Source organism: Camelus ferus, chromosome 11 (genome assembly GCF_009834535.1).
Source record: "Camelus ferus isolate YT-003-E chromosome 11, BCGSAC_Cfer_1.0, whole genome shotgun sequence".
NCBI classification, from domain to species: Eukaryota; Metazoa; Chordata; class Mammalia; order Artiodactyla; family Camelidae; genus Camelus; species Camelus ferus.
In genome coordinates, this window is record NC_045706.1 from 47,456,930 (window position 1) to 47,480,019 (window position 23,090).

The following is a 23,090-nucleotide window of genomic DNA, read 5'->3' on the forward strand; positions in this document are numbered from 1 at the left end:
AGTCAATGATTTCAGATCCAGTTCTTTAAGTGATTTTTTTAAATTGTATTTAATTAATACAGTATGTTGTACTAAGCACATTATATCACAATTATATTTGACTGATACAATGTATTTGCTTGTCGTTTTGTTAGGTTACACCTATGGTTGTGGTAACATCAAAGTCCACTGAATTTGGAGTCAGACTTGAATTTTAATCCTTTAACACTAATTAGCTGTATGCATTTAGGTAAGTCATTTCACCTCTGTAGGACTCAAAGCCTACCTAGGATTTTGAGCTATATGATTTTTCACTCAACTCAGTTCTATCATTTTAGTGTTTTATGATGTGACCTTTGCAGTAATGCAATGCAAGATTAATGGCATTACGTTGGCTTTCCGTATTTTACAACCCAAGGGCTTAAATGAGTACCTGCCTCCACTTTTCCTTGAATGTACCTGTGGCCACCTTTTCCCTTTCTTCCATTCTTTGTTCACCTACAGGAAAAGCCTGTAAGAGCTGTGTCATTTACAATTAGTATGGGTCTATGCTAACTTTCATTTTAGGTTGAAACTAAGAGAACCTAATGAATGAAATTGGAAAATCATAAAAATCAAATTAAGTTCCACAACAGAAGGCATAGAATGGTCTTATTTTTGCAAAACCAACCAACCAAACAAAGATACATACATACAAGCAGATGTGCCAGAATATATGTGGAAAATGATCTAAAAAGATGCATACTAAATAGCTAAAAGCAATTAGCCTAGAAGAAATGAAAGACTAACAGAAGTCAGGGCTTAAATTTTTATAATAAACTGTCCTATAGTAATTTGTTATCACAAGCATGTGCTATTTTTATAACATAAATGCTATCATTTACTGATATTGATATATATATATATATATACACATACACACACATACATATGTATGTATGTATATATACACACATTTTTTTTTTTAACCCAGTGACTTCATTACTGTATTTTGGGTATAAAGTTTCAACAAGATAGTGAGGAGAGGTGGCGGGATGTTCATTAGTGTCACACAGGAAGTGCCTGGATATAGCCAGTGGGTGAATCTATGTTCAGCTCTAACCCAAGCAGGGATGGATGCTTTCTTCTAAAAGTGATTTGAGACTGCTGTTCTCATTGTATCTATGGTAAAAACACTAATTATAGCAATTAAAATATAATTGGAAGAGGAAACACCGGTTGAACTAAATCTTTACATTATAGGAAGTACGGAGAACCAGGCAAAAGCCAAGATCGGAGCTACCAGAATAGACCAGGTAGGGTAGCAGGATTTTGTAAAACATATTGGAACAAAACAAATCAATAGACACAGATGACATTTAAAAACAATTCTTTCAAAAACTGTGCAAAGACTAATGATTCTGAAGATATTCATAAGGACACAGGAAAGAAGACGGTTTCCAAGCAAAGAGCATGTTTCAAAAGCAAAAACTGTTAAGACTATTAAAAAAAAAAAAAAAAAAAAAAACTGGGCTAGAATTGAGACACATGAAGTCATTAACAACTAAAGTTCTGGTCAAAAGCCTACACATAATTTTTACAACTGTATGACTTCATGCCTATGTAAAGTATGAAGAGTTCACTTTCAAAGGGCGGGTTCAGTCGTTGTCAGAGTATCAGGCTAATTTTGTGTTACTCTTCCATTTATAGTGTGAGGACATCATAGAGTGTCCCCAGGGCATTCCAAAGGGAAAGGAGAGAATTGTTTAACTTCTCTTTCAGAGCACTACGCTGTAGGGGTGTGCTGGTCCCAACACGCTGGCAGTGTTCTCAACCTGCAGTTGGAGTCCTTAGTGCCTTTTGCTGGCTGCTGCCTTAGTCATCAGTTCCAGGAAACTCCAACACCAGAGTGCTGTGTATCTGAACACACATCACCTACTTGATCATCTATGTCTCCAAATAACATAGACATATCTTCATATTTTATCAGTCATCAAAATAACAATCTACAGCTTCTTTATTATTTTTCTTCCCTAATATACCTACTCCAAGTGTGAGTATATCCTATGCTAAGGGAAATCAAATTCCAATGACAGGCCAAACTTTTGCTTTATATTTCAAAATCACTTATTTCAATGACCCATATTATATATCTGTAAAGAAGTAAATTAAACATCCAATGAGTCCACTAACATGGGATCAAACTTCTACCTCAAACTGTTTTCTGCAAGACTCCCCTAGTTCATTAAGTCATACTCATATTCACACAATGGCCCCAAACCAGAAACCTAAGAGCTAAATTTAGTTCCCGTTTCCTCAAATTCCAGTATTTATTCCCAGAAAATCTAGTCAATTTTATCTCCAAAATAAATTTCAAATCTGCCTGCTTCTTTGGCCAATTCTCTAGTCCAGCACTGTCCAGTACAAATATAATGCAAGCGACATACATAATTTAAAATTTTCTAGTAGCCATGTTAATAAATTAATCATTTCTACATGTCAAATTGATAATGCTTTGATATATTTGGTTAAAATACATTATTAACATCAACTTGACAGGTACAGATATAAAAATATATAAATGAAATCTTTCATATTATTGTTCCTTACTGAGCCTTCAAAATGTCTTGTGGGTTTTACACTTCTGTAACACATCTCAATCCACATGAGCCAGATTTCAAGCGTTCAGTCGGCACATGTAAGTATCGTATTGGAGAGAGCAGCACTCATCTATGTCAGTGTCATTCATTGCCTGGAAAACTGCACCAGACTCGTATCTGGTATTCTCACTTCTGTGCCTGCCAACCCCCACCTGCAACAGCATATTTTTGTGGACTAGCGAGAAATGAAAACAATGTAATTCCCTGCTCCTGTGTTAAACAACGAGACTGGGTAGACTTTCTTATTTCTGTGTTCATAATATAAAGATCAAGCAATAATAACTTAGCTGCTTCCCCTGGGAAATACCTGCTCCCTAGAAGAGAAAACTGATCCAGCTAAACTGATTATTAAGACTAACAAACTCATCTAGATTCATTTCATGATCCTCAATTCACTGTGTCCACCCATCCAAATCTACTGTATCAAAAACCCCCTGCCAATTCTTTTTCTCCTGAAATATGCCCTTTAAAATCTTTCAGCACAGGTCTTAACATGATATAAAGAGCATTATCTGTCTTCCCCATTTTGCAACATGAGTAAGACTGTCAAGGTGGTATTCTTTACTGCACCAAGTCTAACAAACTTAGTTTTGCTTGGCTAATGCATTTTTGGAAAGTCAACCTTAAACAAAAGCAAGAGGGGACTTCCTCAAATGCAAAAGAGATTTGACGAAACACTGTAAAAGGACTATAGCTCAATAAAAAAATGTTAAAAAATAATTCAAAAGGGATCATTTCACTCACCTGTTAATGATATTTCAATTGTTCCCAATACTTTGGATCAAAATTCAAACTGCTTAACATATCTGACAAGGCCAGAATAATCTATTCTCTGTCTAGCTCTCTAAAATCATATTAGATCACTCCCCTCTTCCAGTCACTAAGTCTTAGACACGGTGCCTTCTTCCTTTCCTTTAGGTATAACTAGCATTTTCCCAGTCTCATCACCTTTGCTTTTACTCTATTCTGCCTGCAACATTCTCTGTCTTAAAATTGCTGACTCATCCTGACTCTGAGTAACGAAGTTAAATTGGATCTCCTCAGGAGAGCCTTTCCCTGACTACTGTACTTAAGGTGTTATCTCTTATGCCAATTTTCTCTCCATCACATCCTTCTTTACTTCCTTCATATCACTCATCGTTAACTGCCTTGTCTGTATCTTTCTTTAATTGTTTACTTTCTCTTTCCACTAGAATATAAACCTTTTGAAAACAGAGATCTATCTCCTCCATGTCTATATGTCTACATATTTGATAGATTTATTGACACATGTCAATAACTTGTCAACATAAATGAATAAAAATAAGCCAATGAATATATTAAAGAATGAGGGGGAAGGAAAGAAGAAAGGAAGCCCTCCCCCCTAAAATATGTGATACTGGCAAGACAAATGCAGTTATTTCCCTTATATAATAGGACACAGTGTAACAATGTGTTAAGGAAACAAATCCAGATCCTACAGATACTATAATTTAGCTGAGACCAGGAATAAGCTTTTCTGATTTAAAATGCAGTGCTCATCACAGCATAACACACTATCTTTCAACTTTCTCTGACTGATGTGGTTCTTTTGAAGCTAACGTGTAAAGCTTCAGATTTAATAACGAAACAAGGAATCTGAGGGAAAAAATGATTCTCTGTGCGTTAATTGGTGAGTTCATATCTTCTTGTATTTACATCTCCCACTTGCATTTTGATTAGCAATTTCTTCCGTCAATTTAACACCCAAATCCTCTGTAATCAGTGGCATGTTATATTCTGGAATAGACTCAATGAGTCCCTGAAGCCAGTGAGACAGCACTTCAATCCCTTCACCTTGGCTGCTCTAGTGGTGAACATGCCTGACTGTCAGTCTGATTTCCAATATCTCCTCGGAGACAGTCAGGCAGTAAGAAATGCTGTTGGCATATGCTTGGCTTCAGCTTATTGCAAATACAAAAATACTTGTTGGTTCCAAACACAAGCTTTACTTCTTTTCTATTATTATTATTACCATCACTGTTAATATTATAATCTTTACCACTCTTCCAAACTCCCTTATGGAGAGGTTTCATATTATAAGGAAGAACAATTCCTGAAAATTACATTTGATCAATATATTCAGTGAGGTAGAGTTTGATTAAAATTCCTGTCCTCCTCTAATAGTAAATATACTGTAAGTGATTTGTTGTCATCTACCCAGTTACTCATCTCTCCTTTCTCTCTTAGTAAGAGAACCTCAATTTTCAAATTAGGCAGCTTGAGATGGATGACTGTGGTGGGTGAGGTGGAGCATTAGTCGCCAACCCAAACCCTATGGAATGAATCTTGAATACTCTGTGCCAATCCCAGTGATTCTGTACCTCTGACCATTTGGACAGGTCATATCTCTTTGACATGGCATTAAAAAATATTAAGAATCTGGAGTCTTCTTATATTTCCAGTCTTCCACCACCTGTATGCTGGGGTCTAGTCATCCATTAATTACGGTTCTCTGACCTTGCCTTTACCTCTATATCCGTGCAAAAGTTCTCAGTCACAATTCCAACTATACAACTTCAACTTATTCATCAAAGTCCAATTCAAATGTCACCAAAGGTTTACATCTTTGCATGATTTTCTCCACAACAGAATCAAAAATCTCCAACGATTCTATATGCTTTCAGTATAGCACTTATCACAATAAATTCCTATCATTCTCTATTGTATCTCTTTACTTCATAAGAATGCCAGTTATTTGAGAACAAGGATCATGTCTCGTGTTTGTGTCCTTAAAATTTAGCATAGTGTTTGAAAGATAGAGATTACTCAAGAATTTGTCAAGTGGTTGACTGAGGAGACTATATAACAGAGAGAAAACTAATCCTTAATGTGATACCTTTCTCAATCTGTGCTATCCACGTTCATGATAATTTCATATTCTTCATATACTTCAAGACTTTTATTCTATTTTGTATTTCCTAGATATTACTATTTCAAAGGAATTTTTTAGAAGTTATCAAAAAGATTGTGATCATAATTTAAGCCTTCTGCTTATTAAGTAATAAAATAAGCCAATGGAAATATTCTTAAACTATTGCCGGTGATGATTTGTTTAATAACAGTTTTTGGAGCTCTGATTAATTAAATACTCTAGTTAATAGAGTTTTAAATTGCCACATTTTAATATCTTCTCTAAATGTATCCATTACTTATTTAAGATGTTAAGCTATACACAAAGCTAATCAGTGAAAACATTATTATTAATAAAGATGATGACAATGCTAATAAAAAGTGTGGCACATTGTAGTTTCCAAAGATGAGCACAACATTATTTCCCATCCCATATGTTCCTTTTGTCCTTTCCACACCTTCCATTGAAAGGTGGGGTTCATGTTTCCTTCTCTTGAATTCGGGAGGCATTGGACTTGCTTATAACCAACAGATAATGGCAGCAGTAACAGTGCATGATTTTAGAGATCAGATTAGAAAATGAAATATTGAACGTGCTTTGTTAACTACAACACTTGTTCCTGGATTCCAGAAATGCCATGCAAAAAGCCAAATACCTACGGACTGTCATACTGTGAGAAAGCCAAGCCTCATGAGAGGCTAAATATAGCTATCCTCAGTCTTCCAGTTCTCGGTCTAGACATCAGACATGTGAGTGAACAAGCCTACGCCCTTTGTCAATTTCTGATCCATAGAATTTACAAGCATAATACATTGATTATCGTTTTATGTCACTAAGTTTGGGATAATTCACTGTACAGCAATAATTACTGGAACAAAAAGTGTGTGACAAGGAATGGTCAGATGTTCACCAATCCCATTTCTTCTTCTTGAACCTAAAGGAAGAAGACATTTACCTAGCTCCCTTGCAGTTGATTTGGGTCCTATTTGACTGAGTGTTAGCCAATGGGATGTAGAGGGAAGTATGCCACATGGAAGTCTGGTCATCAAACTTCCTGTTTAATCATCTACTGTCTCTTCCCTTTCTGCAGTGACAGTGGAGACTACATTATAAAGATGGCAGCAGCAAAAGACTGGAGGATCTTGAATCACTGAGTCATCACCTAGTAGAGACCTATCCAGGAAACTGGCTAGCATCACACCAAAGTATGAATGATAAATAAACCATCACTGAGGTAAGCTACTGAAATCTGGGGAGTTGTGTTATAGCAGCTAGCTTTTGTCATCCCTGAAACACGTAACAAATATATTTGTATTACAAGTTAGTAAGTTGTAGTGCAAATACCGATTATGGAGCCCTTACAATGTGCTGGAAATGGCTTAATGCTGTGCTTGTGTTATCCCATTTAAACTCAGATCAACCTTACTGCTATGCAGGTATGTTTGTTTTCCCTGTTTCACAAGTGCAAATCCAAAGTTGAAAGAGGATCTGACTTACTCAGGGTCACAAAGATATTTCAAAGAAAGAGAATTTCCTTGAAGATGAAGCACTGTGAAGCAAACCTAAAGTAAGGCTATCTTCCAAGAGTTAAATTAGCAAAGTTCATTGGAATAGGTTAGCCATCCATAAATGTATTGTCAACATAAATTTTTGTTGAAAGGGTACTCTGAATTTATTCCCAAACCACTAATTTTAGTGATAACAGAGGATATGCAAAAATCCCTGGCTTTATTTTTATATTTTGTAGTAAAGAGACCACTATGGACTGGTTAAGACATAGTTTACAGCATTTTTAAGACTGAGAAATAATTTTTGTTATGGTATCTTTCCATATTTTATGACTTTAATTAAATTTCTGATTTCTGTTCCAAACAGTGCAATGTAAGAGAGTATAAAACACATTTTAAACATTAAATTTGTGGATAATTTTGTGATTTTTTCAGAGCCTATAATACCAAGGGACTGACAATAGAAGATAATGTGCATAAAAGACACTTCAGCAAGTTCTACAAACTCCATCCTCAAGGATCTATCTTTCTCCCACAACCCAACAGCTAATGTATACAATCAAGAAGCCACATCAGGGCTGTTCTACAATTGTCCATATCTTTAAAAAGGAATCTTGTTACCTGCACAAGGTAAAATAAAGGACATTTTAAAACAACTACATATATCCTACTTTACAGAGCTTGTACTGAGACAAATAACATTGATAAAGACATGTGTATGCATCTGTGATCATATTAGTGGTCACAAAATACAACACTTAGTAAAAATCCTCCAAGCTTTCAAAACTATCTTAAACCAAAGATCAAGCACATTTTAATTATTTGTGAAAATATTTATCAAGGTAGTTCCCTACTGTCCGTCACTTTTTATAATATAAAATATAATGAAGTCACAATTTTCTTGCTCTTAATTCCGTGAGGTCCAGTGATTATATTTCAAACAAATGTCGAATTTGGCAACCAAATCAATCACTTTATTTAGTTGTTTAAAAAAAAAAGTAACATCTAATTTTATTTTAAAGGTCTAAAAATTCCTTCTTTCACATCGCCTACATTCTCGTATGGGGAGACAGACAATAGATAAACAAATAGGTATACAATATGTCATTCGTCATTGTTAGAGCAGGCAAATAGTTAGACATGAGCACAGAAAGGGGGATGCAGGCCAAATGGTAGGAATTGGGCAAAAAAGTAGAAGGGCACAGGGCCAAATGCAGAAAACCTTGCATCATGTAAACAACAGGGGTCCCTGGGCAAAGACAACCAGGAACCTCTGGACTGATAAGAAATCACACATTTTGGGGTGAGAAGTGTCCTGAAGGCTGACAAAGAAAGATAGAAAAAGGCAGGAATCTCTAGTGTCCGAATGTAACCTTTTGCTCATTATATCCTTATTTCAATAAAATTAGCCTTGCAGATTAGAAGTACCCATCATGCACTGATGCCATGAAACTTCTGATCCAGACTAAACAAGGACAAAAATTCTTCCTCCCTTCGGGAAGGTGGAGTTGGAATGAAAATCAGGGAATATGACTCCAACCCTTCCCTCCCCAATGAATATTCTGCCTGTTCATTTTTACACTCTATGTAACCAACTTACCAAAGAAACTGAGGGCAGCCACTCACCTGAGCCTGCCCGCTCTCCCCTTGAGAGTCTACTATCTATTCTTTAATAAATTCTCACTTTTCTTTCTTAACCTCCATGTCTTGCCTCTGAAGAGAGTCTACTATCTATTCCTTAATAAATCCTCACTTTTCTTTCTTAACCTCCGTGTCTCATATCTGAATTCTTTCTGTGATGAGACAAGAACCTAATCACTGGTAACATCATGATAAACGTAAACTTGAGCAAGAAGACAGAGGGTTGCTGAATTGGGAGATGCTATTTTTAGATACGATTCTATATAGGATCTATACATGTTGTTATATAAAGTAATGATAAATTAGCCCTGAAGAAATCTGCTCTGCAAATTCTTGTAGGAAGCATATGGTTAGAGAGGACAGTAAGTGGAAAGACACTCTGGCAAATCGGAGGAACAGCCAGGAGGGCTCTGTGTTTGAATCTGAAGGAGGGAGAAAGAGAGCTATAAAGTAAGTGTTCTTCAACAAACTGCCCCAAAAGTAGTTCTTGGGATTTCTTTGTTTATAACTGACCCATTAATGAACGGAAGTCAGTGAAGTAGAAGAGCTCCTGTTGCATAAAAACACTGGGCTGTTTCCTTCTCCTGAGGTAAAGGATACTGTCCCGAACCAGGTGCCCAAAGACCTCGGATCTCATCCTATTACTTCCCCATCAGTGTTGGACCTCAAGTTCCTCCCTTCACTTACCGACCTTTGCTATCAGACTCCAGAATATTTCTCCCTTTGAAACTCCATTGTCTACTTTACAGATACTGGAAATATAAAAAATCTCAATATCCCTCCTTCTATTAGTTATGCCAAAGTTTGTTTTCTAAATATCATCACTTCATCGATTGAATTTTTCAGATTCTTTTCTCTGGAAGACTTATTTCTCTCTTCAAGTTACTTATGAAATGTAGGCAGTCAAACTTTTTATTTGAAGTAAATGATCAGCACCTCCTAAGAGTTTTAAAATCAAAACAAAATAGAAAATAGTAAAAACTTATTATTAGATCTAACACTTAACATATTTACCAATTTATTTAGTTACTAATACAAGTGTATTCAGAGTAATTTATATAAGTTACTTAGCAATTAATTCATCAGAAACAAACAACAAAAATCCTTTAAGATTCCACAACTATATGTCTTCCTGATGTTATTTTTCTACTCACAATGCTAGCTACTTCCTCTGAAGGTATTTTCAAAGAGAAATACTTGGCTCCTTAAACTCAGCCACTTTGAGTCAGAGGCTCAGAGCAGCGCTTGTGTGGAGTCCTCTGAGTGCACGATTAGTCTGCATCAAAGCCCTTTTGGACCATGGACTCTCCTGCCAGTCCAGCAGCTCTGACCCTTTGGTGAAAGAGCACTTCCCAGGAAGACGTCAAGCTGAACACCTCTCTCAGCAGGAGCAACAGAGATCACTGACTAGTGCCGCTTTGTAGCTTAACCAACAGGTTTCTCAGTGAACACTCTTACTCTAGTCACCTCTGTTTCGTTAGTCAAAAGTCTCTTCGAACGGGGTACACATGAGCAAGGCCATTAAGTGTGCTGAGAACAGAGAATTTCAGCTCTGCTGACCAGTGCTAGTAGGCAGTTCTTCTTTTCCTTGCCTTAAAACTCTTTTGTTTTCAAAGGAAACAGCAAGAGCCTCAGTACAGAATTCTTCCCCCAGAGGTTTGATTTAAATTTGCATATAAAGCTAAGGTTACTCTGCTTCGGGTCTTTTATTAAGTTCCCTTAGAAAGCCCCCTGGTAATTGGCTTCTTTACAAACTGGTTCTAGAAAGGAGTCCCGTCACTTCCAAGGACAGTGTTTTAACTGGTATTCCCTGGCAAGATTCCTGTGAGAATGAGGAGTAGAGTGACTAAGATGAATTCAGGAAATCCACTTAACAATGAAAAATGGAAAGGTGTAAATTCCTGTACATTAGGTCAATTTGAAATGGTGTCTGAATAGATTCTCCACAGTCAACAAAGGGTCTGCAAAGCATGAAGAGAAGAAGGTAACATTTGATAGCAGTGAAGCCTGTGGACAGAAAGTGTTCCCTGGGGTTGGAAAAACGGGCTTGATAAGGAACTATGATCATTAGCGCCAGGGCACTTCGGAACCCTGGTGGGCGAAAGTGATGTACCATGGGGCCTCTGACAGGACAGTCAGGACCCAGAAACTAGAGTGATCATAATATATCATCTGAATTGGATACTTTTGAGAGTAGAAGGGGCTATAATCGAAATCTGTCCTAAGGAAACCAAGGCAGATACTCACCCTAATTTACTGCATGTTAAACTCACTTAGCAAATACTTATTTTATGAAACCTCTTGTGTAATCCAATAATCTTTGGAAGCATTGTTACCACTATAGTTAATCTAAAGAAAGGAAAAAGTGTAATAGTTTAATAAAATTGATGAATTTCAACATGATGTAAGTCTCAAAAGCTGAATTCCAAAATGTGTGATAAAGGGTAGGCTAAAATTTAATTTTACCTGATGAACAAAAAACTCAAAAAGAATGTTAAAAAAAAAAATCCTCACAGCCTTTGGAAAAGCTGAGTTCTAGTAACTAAAGGACACTCTTTGCAAAGTAGCAGGTCATGAATAAAATTTACAAAGAAACAGGCACAGATAGTTCAACCTACAAAGAAAGGGTAAGAAAATTTGAGCACAGAAGAATGCAAGCCCTCAGGGTGGAAAGGAGGATGGAGAAAAAGGCCTGAGACCCTAGACGAAATAGGAAGGATTAATGGAAGCTGCTCTAGGTGGCCAAGTGATTCAAGGAATTCAGAAGGAAAGACAATTGGACCCTTGGACATGTCATTCAAAACTTTGGTAAAGAGCCACATCAGACTATCTAACGCAGGAGTCAGTAAAATTTACTCTGCGATGAGCCAAAGAGTTTAAATGTTTTAGGCTTTGTGAGACATAGAGTTTCTGCTGGCATTGTAGCACAAAGAGCAATAGACAGAGATGAGTATGTCTGTATTCCTACATTTAGAATTTCATATAATTTTCACATGCCAGAAAATATTCTTCTTCTTTCAAAGTTTTCAACCTTTTAAAAAATATTAAAATCAGTCCTCACCCAAAGGCAATACAAAATAAATGCTGGATTTAATTTGGCTCACAAGCCATAAATTTGCCAACCCCTGATCTAAGATAATATGTAGTGAGTCACAAAAATGTGGAATACAAATCAACAACAAGAGGACCCATGCATCAGAAATATGTGGCAAGCAGCCAGTTATAAAGTAGAAAGGTATTAATTTTGTAATATGTGAAATGTTAGTATTTTCAGTAGTCCATGCAGGCCTTTCTAATTAGTTCTAATTAGTACCATAAGCAGGACTATCTAATTAAAATTACCTTTTTTCTAAGGTGTTGGCTACTGGGTAAAATATTATTTTTTAACTTTATCAATATAATTTACATGTAATTTTAAGTGTATCATTTGATGAGTTTTGACAAATGTGTATACCCATGTAAACACCTTGAATTATTAGTCTTCATAAAGTCTGCTGAGAATTTGTTTGGGACAGCATTAAATCTATAAATCAACTGGGGGATAACTGACACCTTAACAATATTGAGTCTCCCAGTCAGGACTATGATAAATCTCCAAGTATTTAAGTCATTTTAATTTTTCTTAATAATATTTTATAATTTCCAGAGTTTAGATATCATACATCTTTGTTAAACTTATCACTAAGTTTATTTTGTTATTTTTAATGCTGTAATATATTGTTCTTTAAAAATTTTTTAAAATTGTAAGGTGCTGCTATATAGGAAAAAAACCTTCAAATTTCATTGTATTTCTCTACTGCATGCTTCTTAATTTTGCCCTTATCTTTATTTTTTCTATTCCTCCATTATAAATTTTTTTTTGGACATTGACCTTATATTCTGTGATCTTGCTAAATTCATTTATCAGTTCTACTGGAATGAGTTTTTTGTTGTTGTAAGATTATTTTTTAGGATTTTCAATGTAGTTGATCATATAATTTAAAAGCATAGTTTTACTTTTTCCTTGGTAATCAGTATTATTATAATATATATATAATAATAATATATTATTATTATTATTATTATTATTATTATTATTATTATTATTATTATTATTATTATTATTATATTTCCTGTTCAGGGCAAAGCATCCGTAACATTGCACTGCTTTGGAACATGGACATTTTCACTTTATTCCTAATTTTAAGGAACAGTGGTTTGTCCTTCATTTTAAGTCCAAGTTTTAAGCTACTTTACTAGGTAAAAGCAGTAATTCAATGCTGTTTTCATTTCCCTCTACAGTGAAGAAACTAATGATATGCAAAGTAGCATTATCAATGGTATTGCAGAATGGTGTGAATGCATGTCTTGATTTTACACAATATTCTTTCACTATTTCTTCATTTCCAAACTGAATTACACAGAATTCTAATTATACAAGATAATCGTCTATACTAGTTAGCTTCTATCTGACCACTAGACTTTCTGAGAGTCGGAGCGTGAGACTTCAGAGAGACAGACAGCAGCTCCATCCAGAAGACAAATAAAAGACATTTTTCAGGTCATGAAGAAAAGAAGTTATGGATAATGAAGTCCAATGAAATGATGACAGTGCAAGTAATCTAAATTTTAAAAATTATATATAATTCCAGGGAAAGCTATAAATCTATCCACTCCTATAAGTACAGTAGAATCAGACACAAAAGGTTTTCCTGGCTACGCAAATTGAAGCCGTGTATTGAACTATGTTCCACTTCTAGAAGCCATTTAAATGTCCAATGTAAAGATGGTTCATTTAACTGGGTGTTATTTCCTTTGTTTTTTCAAAAATTAATTTCCATTCAGTGAGATATCCCAAATATGTTCCTCTTCCAGGAAATAAAGTTAGAAAACTAACACAGAAAATCTAAATTTATGATAGTCTTGAAAATCTTCACATTTGTCTTTGGAAAGCGTCTCTGTATTTTTATGTGCTTTTTGGTAAGTCACATATGAAAATTCACATACAAAATATATGAAAGTTATATTATGAATAGCTGTTATAGGATGAATTTTTCCTGAATCTTTTCCTGTTTTTGAGAGGATTTCAGTGCTGGCCACTCATGTTATTCTCTCACAATCCAATCATGCTGTGCTTTATAAATTTCCTCTATTTCTGATTAAGAACCTTTCACCAAAAAGATGAGTCATTGAGCCTCCTTGTATGTATCAACAGGTTAATTAAAACAATATACAGAATTATAATGCTAGCTTAAAGTGAGTTCAAAAGCAAAATTTGCATTAAATCATCTATAATTCAGATATTCAATGTTAATAAACAGGGATATTGTCTTATATAAACAATATCTTGAGAAAAAACATAACTCTTTGTTTAGAACTTCACCCTTTCATGTTACTCTTTGGGTTTTGGCTTCATGTTGTTCCATGAACGTATTTCTACAGCATCGTAGCTAACATTCTTCAAGATGTAAAAATAATACGCAGCTTGAGCGATACTAGTACTATTCACAGTGGCAATAGCAATACTACTAGGAGACCTTCTTATTATGAGAGACCATTATTTACTAAGTACTTCATTTCTATTAGCTCAATTGTCAGTATAATAATTTTTTGAAGTAGGGATAATACCAAGTTTATTTTCTAAAGGAGGAAACTGAGGTTTAGTGAGATTTGTTCCTTGTTTCAGTCTCAACCATTATATTATAGGGGCTCTTAATTGTAAAATTTACACAGATGTTAAACATCAAACAGAATAAAAATATTAATACTCCCTCCTCCCCAAGGTGAAGAATGAGAATCTGCAACCTCATCTGTCCATACACTGAATCCAGCATTGTCACAGCATTTCACTTAGAAATTAAAAAAATAATCTAGACAATAGCTAACATACTTACCAAAATAAATATTAAAGACAGATATAATCATATTTTTATAAAACTATGAGATATCATATTCTGTTCTTGTTAGTATTTTACTGTCTCAAGGGCACTAAAGAGCACTCATGAAAATTCAGATATGAGATGAGACTAACACTCACAAACATTCTCAAGAGCACGGGCCTAGTCCCCCCCCAAACCTGCATAATCATAAACGTACTGCCTGAATGCTGACACTCTTCTGAGTCTCTGCATAAAGCATCAAACACTCTGCAGCTCTAAGGTCAGGCTATTGGTCAGCATTACATGTGACCTTTTAAAGAGATGATTGTACCAGATCAATTTTATTATCTTCTATGATCAAGGGATGGTCCTCAAAGGAAAAAAAAATCATAGGTTTTCATTAATTATACCTGAGTGAGACTTCTGTTTCCCTCCTATATTTCGCTTAGAAGTTAAGTACAAAGGCTTATGCACCATCCTGCAAGCAATCTCTGTGGGTCTACGGAGGAGCCCCTGGAGGCAGTTTGGGAGACTAGGGGTGCAGGGGCAGAGACCAAAGGCCTCTAGACCATTTAAAGTACAGAAGCTCTGCTTTTATCTATTTTATTGTCCTAAAGTGTATTTGAAGAAAGAATATCTCTACTTTGAAATTCAAAAGTCAAAAACAAAAGCATTGTTTCAAACCATACACTACCAGTGTGTTCTCAGCTGGCTGGAACATCAGATTCTAAGGTATCTTAAGACTAATGACCTTAACTGGAGCTATCCAGCAGGAATTAGTCATATAAAGGGCCAATATGGTTAACATTTTTGTTAACAATCTAGATGAAGGAACTAAGATTATAATCTCTTATTTCTAATTAATGCTAATTTAAGTATGGTCACCAACCAAACTTAAAAGCAACTTGATGAGTTACATGAAGAATCATTTAGATACACAATGAAGTTGAATAGCATTAGGATTTGGGACCAAGAACAAACACATCAAATCAGAATGGAGAAGGGATATACAGGCAACAATAGTATGAAAAACAAAAACAAAAGGAAGTCATTATCTATCCAATAATCATGGTGTTTAAGAGGAAAAAATTAGGCTAACAGTAGTTGGTTGTATGAATAGCAATAACATAAAAATGCATCTTCTACTTTGACATTGGACAGGCTCTAGTTAACAGTGTGCTTTTCGGTAGTCTTCTCTGAAAAGTTTGTTGAAAGGTTTAAAAAGGTCTAGCAAAGAACACAAAATACTAAATTATTCCTATGAGGAAAAGTTAAAAGAAACTGAGTTAAAAAAACAATTTACCTTGAGAAAGAGATGACTATAGGAACAAATTACAACCCTCTAAGGCTGTGAATAATTATAATAGATTGTTTTCCTGCCCTAAAGAGGTCTGCTGGATGTGAGGATATACAGGGATAATGGCCAGATAATTTAATTTGCTATTAAGCAAGCCATTTTGATAATAAGAATATTTTTAAATACTAGAATATCCAAGTGAGAGAGATTATGAAACTTTTTTCATTCCTAGATGGCTTTAACAGGAAAAAAGTGCATTCCCTACACTGGTTCACCTATGCTTTTTCACTGGTTTATCTTCTCATATACCCACCCAGGGATACTGGAGATGTAGGGGATTTCACTCTTGTAGAACTATTTCCTGAAGTTCATGTGTCTTGTTCATACTTTCCATGTTTCTCTCATAGTTTCACTTACAAATTATGCTCTTAAGTAATCCTAGTCCACCAGCCCACTAGTCCACACAGTGAGGTATAAAAATTTCTGTTAGAAGAAGAAAATATTTGGCAAAGGTACTCAGCAGCTCAGACATAGTACTAGTACAGTGTCACAAATCCCAGTCACGTATGAACAAACACTTCTAGGCTGTCATAATACATATTCTGAGGTTTCTCCCTTATATGTGTAACAGACCTGCTTGCAGTTTTTCCCAAGCTCTGAAGTGCTAGACTCCACGTCTTGACTCCTCTAGACTTTCTCTTACAATTTCTTCCATAACTATCCATCTGCCCTGCCAGACTTCTTGACTTTTATTGGCCCTTTTCCTTACACAGTCCCCAAATGACTCCACTTTTATGACCACTCAGTGTAACCAAACTATGACTTTCAGACCTGTCAGACACTATGGATGCTCCACTTGTATCTTGACACAGCACGTCCAGTTCCATCTCAGTCTTACCAACAGTTAAATCCAGAGGCTTTCCAATTGAACTCTGCTCATACTTGCAAACTGCACTCACCAGTCCTACTGAATTCTCTTACAACAACTGTTACTCTGCCTGTGGGTGGCTTTTTTTGGCCACAAGAGCTTGACTGGCCCAGCAGGAGGGTCTGAGAACACCTCTGAGGAGGGGTAGTCTTTATCAAGGATGAACAACTGAATAAATTGAATTCTGTTCCCCTTAGGTAAGATAATTCTGAGGTACACTCTATAGTCCTTCCTAGACTTCCCCAGCAGGCTCAAACCCCAGTTGCCTGCAGGGACTCATCATTACACCTTATTGGTTTTCCTTCCCTCCTTGCCTCACTTTCTGTCTCCCTGTTTCCTCAATAGGCTAATAACACAAATACTCGACTCTGCCTCCAGGTGAACCAATCCTAAAATAAGCCATCTCCTTTTTTTTCTTTAATAAATTAAAAAGTACTCCACATTAACATACTGAGTAAAAGCAAATAATCCTGGTCTATGTATATGCAGTGTGCCAAAACAAACGACTCATTCACACCCTGGGGAAGATGGTATGTATTTCCCCAAACTAGACAACTCCCAGACTGAGACAGTTCAAATGTTCATTGTTCCTGGCAGTTCCAAGTGAGATTTCTTACAGAACAGTCTGATTTTATGATCTAGTATAAGAGAGTTCAGCCAGAGAAATACCTGTTTTAAACACATTTTTCTACAGATTTCAGTACAGTGATGAGAAAGAGGCTCTCCTTTCGGTCCAAGAAAAAAAAGTCAATTACTTTGCGTGTGTTTCTTGGCTCCTGATCATGCTACATGACACTTCAGCGAACCCTGCACACAGAGAATCCCATCATTTCTGCACATATGGCAGTTGAATATGCTCATTTGCATAAGTTATAACCATATACATAAGTAAAAGCGTTGTTTGTGACAGTAGATCTGACTTTGGGGATACATATGAACTTCTAAAGTTCTAATGGATTTCAGCATTGACATTATGGCTTAGAAATAAAACACTTCTTGCAATCATTCCAGGCATTCCAGATGGTGAAGAGTGTTAAAATAATTCAATGGAAGGTAAAGTAAACTTACCCGAATCATCATGACTGAACATCTGATATCATGAATTGTATCATAGATCTTCTTGGAGATGTCCACAAATTGATTATCATCAAACACATCCAAAGAGCTTTTACTTAAGGCTTCCAAGGCAACATTCACTTGTGTTACAAATTCAGGAATTGCTGTTAAAATGAGTAAGAAAGAGAAGATTGTCCTATTTGTATTTTCAGATTTCTGGAGTTCTCAGGAAATAGAGACTCTTATTTTAAAACAGATATTTGATTAATAACATTTTGATCATTTTTTAAAATACAGACAGACAAAACATTTTGGCATGATAATCTGGAATCTCTGAAATGTAAAGGAAACCAAAGATAATAAAGGCATATTTATAAAAATGTTATAAAAGATTATTTTTTTTTCTGGTATTTTGTTTTTAGCACATCTAGAACTATATAATCCTTTTTCATCTTATCCAAGGTAGGATAAAAAAAATTACAAAAAAGAATTAGTATGAATAACAGTTGAAATTGTAAACATAAAGATGTTTAAAGGAATAAAAAGCATTAGAGTTGCTAAATAGAAGAAAATTAAAGGTTCTAATTCTACTACTTTAAACCTTATTTTAATAAAATATTTTCCCTATCATCAAAAAGATTAATACAAAGAAACTGGGGATCTTATATTCAAAATGTTTAGATATAAAATGACACAACTTTGAGTGTAGGTATAAATCAATCAGTAAAGCCAATCCATAGAATGTCCTTTTTAAATTAAGATTTCTAAATAGTCTCAGTTAAAAACATTTCTCCAACTTTATTTTTAAGGTTAATGGTAATAACATTCATTAACTCTTCACTAGAGTCAAGGCACTTTCCTAAGTGTCTACTGTGGTTTAAATCTTGAAACAAACCCCATGTTAACCTGGGATTAATACTTAGTTGAAAAACTAAGACAGAGAAATCAAGAATTTTTCACAGGGTTGTTCTGCTAATATATGACAAAACAGACATTTGAACTCAGACTGTCAAAAGGCAGAGTTTACACTTTAAACTGCTATACCATATCATCTTGAGAAAGATTCTGCCCCATGTGAAGATGCAGGATAAAAACAGATTAACTGTTCAAGCAATGATTCTAAATCTGGAAGATATAAGCACTTTATCTGGTACAGAAATACTAATAACTTTTTTTCATACATTTAAATCTCTATTTGCACGTAGGGCATACCATGTCTTGCGATCCTACCTGCTATGATCTTAATATGGGAAAATGTTGGTCATATACATGGGTACTCAAATTTTACCTAGCCCCTTCTTTCCTCCACCTACTAAAATGTATCACTTTTACCCTACTACTTAGTACTATACCCACCAGGGTTATTCACTGTGCTTTTCTTTGTCCGTTCTGTTGGACATATTGCCCAACAAAAAGTGGTACTTGGCCACATATGGCTATTAAACATTCATTAAAATAAAATTAATTTTAAAATTTGGTTCCTCAGTTACATTTACCACATTACAAGTGTTCAACAGACATATATGGCTACTGAATTCTGTTTTGAGAGTGGAGATACGGTACATTTCTATCATCACAGAAACTTCTATTAGATACTACTACTGTATAGTGAGATTTCAATCAAATCACTGTCTCACTTTCAGGGAATGGAATAACAAAGCAAAGGAAAAAGCTAACTCATACCACCTTGCCAAGGAGAAATAGTCCTAGATCACAATTCCCTCTAATACAGATGTGGCTCCCAAATTATATATCTTATCTAGATCTTTTCCCTGAATTCCACAACTACATATCCCACTGTCTGCAGCAAAATTCTCTCTGGATCTTTCATAACACCTCAAATCCATCCTCTCTAAACCTAAATACATTCTTTTCTATCTGAAAAGCCTAATTTTCTGTGACGATGTTCTCTCTTAGTGCCCAGTCATCCATGAAAAAAAAAAAAAACCCACGTGTCTTCATTGACTTCCAAATGTCTGCTATGTGTCATCGCCTCTAAATATACTGCAAATCCATTGCCAATGCTAGTCCCACTGCCTCTAGCCATGATTATCTCCTGCTTGAATGCTCACCATAGTCCTCCTGCCTAAGTTTTTTTCATCCTTCAGACTCATCTTGAGTATAACCTTATTGTAAAGCCTACTCTTAGCATTAAGAGTAAACCTATTAGTATTAAGTACAACAGTGTCTGTCACAAAATTGATTCTCAATAAGTTGTTTTATTAATGAGTCATGTCACTACACTGTTCAAAAATGTTCATTGGTTCCTTGAAACTTCTTCCTGTTTGTATTCCAAGTGTCTAGCCTGGCACATAGTATATAAGTAAGTGAATAAATTAAGTAATTGAATGAGTTAATGAATAAATGATTGAATAAATATAATAAATAAAAGCCAGACATAAATGCAGGTACAATTCAATATGTTCGCCCTGCATTTCAACAGAATTTAGGTCTTGTTGATACTTGGAAAGCTTCAAAAATACATTTATGTGGGCTTATAAGAACATTCAACTTATTTAATTAGTTAATCTTTACTTTTCAGTGTTGAGAGAAGAAGGAACTCTTAAGAAAATGAGTCCATCTGTCTCTCATTCCCTTTGGGTTCTTGGAGTGAACAGCAAACTCTCCACCAAAACTTCTACTCTGAACATGACAAAATGGCTCCTTGTCACTTTGACATCCTCCATTAACCCTGAAGACATAGCTAAATAGGAAGAGATGTGAACTCACAAACTATGGTGGTCTATCATTACAAGACTATATACATAATCTTCCCCATAAAAAATGTTTTTTCTCATCTACCAAACAAGTCTGCCATACAATAATAATTTAACTCTATCAATATCTTCAGTCTGTTACTACTGTCTCTATAATACGAAACTGCTTCCATCCCATCTATGTAGATATTGCTCAAAAAAAGGGGAAAAGTAAAAAATCACATAAAGGTCTAGTTTTCACTGCCATGTGAGATAATGTGAGAAAGATTTAGTGTATTTTAAGGAAAATACAACATAGCCTTTTCATTACTGCAACATGATTTCAACTCCTCTAGGAGCCTGTTACTAATAAACTAATATTAGTGCCAATTAAAATAAAATCTTTGAGAAGCAAATGTTTAATTTCTAAAGTACAGATGGAAACAACTACTTTTTTCACTCTAACAGCATAAATGAACTATTCAAAGATGATATGTAATAGATTTCTCATTTCATTAGCTTAAACATCAGCTGTGGGTGTCATTTATTCATACTATGGACATATGGTTGCCTGGATCAGAGTAGGAGTGAATTTTTTTAATGTTTTCAAGAAAATACAAAGTGAGTATAATTAAGTGGCCAGTTAAAGGTAATTTAGAAGGAAAAACAAATTGACAAACCTGTCTCGAATCTATAATCTACCTAAGTTTCAAGAAGACCCCGTTTACACATAATATACCATCCTGTTATACAGTCATTGATCAAGAAAGGGGATACCTTAAACAAATTCACTCTAATCAATTGAAATGCCAGGTAGAATAAACTGTTCTGAACTTTGGAGCTTAGATTTATTAAACAGGAGTGGCCTACGGGTCAATACCTTGTCAGTTTCAAACTTACAAGTATCTTGTCTATTTTAGACAAGCAAATTCTAAGCCAGTCCTGAACTCAACAGAGGTGGGTACTCCTCTACCAACTTTATTCAGCATGTACAGAGTAATAATATTCACTGAGTACTTACTCATCTTGGCATGGTGCTAAGCATTTTATATGCGTTGTCTCATTTAATCCTCCCAGTAGCCCTGTGAGGCAAAAACCATTACTACCCTGTTACTGATGAGGAAACTGAGGTCAAACAGCTGGTAAGAGGCAGGCCGCTGAGACTCCAGAGCCTGCTCTCTCAGCCCCAAAGCCACATTGCCTCCTTCTGATAAGTAAATATCCTTGGGACGTCTTAATTTCAGCGCTCCTGGGGAAATTAATGTTAATTTTCTGGCAACAGAGCCAACTTCTCCTAGGCATTGAGTCTCTCTCCGGTAGTAACTCAGTAATATTTTATCCTCTCTTAATTCTTAGTAGGTGACAGTACATAATTATCAAATTAAGTAGATCAGAAAAAAATTCAGACTCATTATAGGTAAAGTCTAAAATGATGTCACCAAATTATGTTTTCTATCATGAATAAAATATAGATAAATGTATTTCAAATTATATTATTATCTTTGAAAATTACCAATATTAGAGGAATTTGGCTTTGAAAATTCACATTACACTGTCATCACTTTTTTTTACATTATGCTAAGTGGGAAGAAATTAGTTACAGCAGAAAGTGCAATTAAGCATATCCATGACTTCTATAAATGCCTCATGCCTTTCATTTTTTAAGTTTATTGAACAAACATTGATTATCAAACTTTTTAATATTTCAGAAGCCAATATTATGTGTCAGGAATGTGCTTGGTCCCTCACAGATCAGATTATATATCATAAAAGTCAATAACTAGTAAGAATTTTGCTATTTTTCAAACGCAAGAATCAAGGATCAGACTGAGTGCTTTATCATACAGTTCATATCATACAGTTAACAAGAGTAGTACTTCTGACCTCACTATTCTACTCTACACCTACATTTCAAACATCTGGAGTAGCTCCAAAAACAAACAAATAAACAAAAAAAATAACACAGAGAAAAGACTTTGTCATGGCTTCATGATACTGATAACTTTTTCCCTTTTGGTAGAGTTCTTTTTTCTACTTATGAAACTCTAGACCACTTAATCAGTCTGAGTGCCAGCTTTGGGTATCTCCAGTGACTTAAAGACTTAGCTCTTTTCCCTGGAACTTTAATTTTTAAAAATCTTGATGTTTCTATTCATTGGTTTAATCATATATTAGTCATTTACCAATTTCTATTAAGATTCAGCTCTTTCACACTTTCCCTCACATCATTTCCATATTTGTTTACATCACAATAATTGGTTAAATGAATATAACTATTTAAGGACTGAAAGTTGGACTTGGACCAAGTAATGTTCAGAGTCCAGAGTGCTAACCATTACACCATGGAACCTCCCTTCCAAGTAATGCTCTCTGATGACTTTGCTCATTATGTATCAACTTTATTTTAATAGAGTTAACAAATTGCCTTTTAAAAGTTTTTTTTGGTTAGTTTTCTGAATTTCTTAGTATGAATTCTCAAATATTTAAATTAAATTAAACTATGCAATTTCCTACACTATCGACCTTCTCAAAGTTCATCAATTTAAATTTTTACCAGGCATGATAGCCAACCCTCAGGGGAGCCTCTAATAATCCCAGCCTCCTGATATTCACATC

The 23,090-nt window shown here is 35.1% G+C and overlaps 1 protein-coding gene across 7 annotated transcripts in view; it reads right to left on the minus strand.

The window, feature by feature from the left end:
• Positions 1 to 23,090, minus strand: part of CTNNA3 (catenin alpha 3) — a 1,348,033-nt gene that overhangs the window by 259,091 nt on the left and 1,065,852 nt on the right. For all 7 annotated transcript variants that reach the window (XM_032491499.1, XM_032491498.1, XM_032491494.1 and 4 more), the window contains one exon: positions 17,791 to 17,942. In XM_032491499.1, the coding sequence (XP_032347390.1) occupies positions 17,791 to 17,942 (152 nt within the window). The remainder of the gene's footprint in view (positions 1 to 17,790; positions 17,943 to 23,090) is intronic.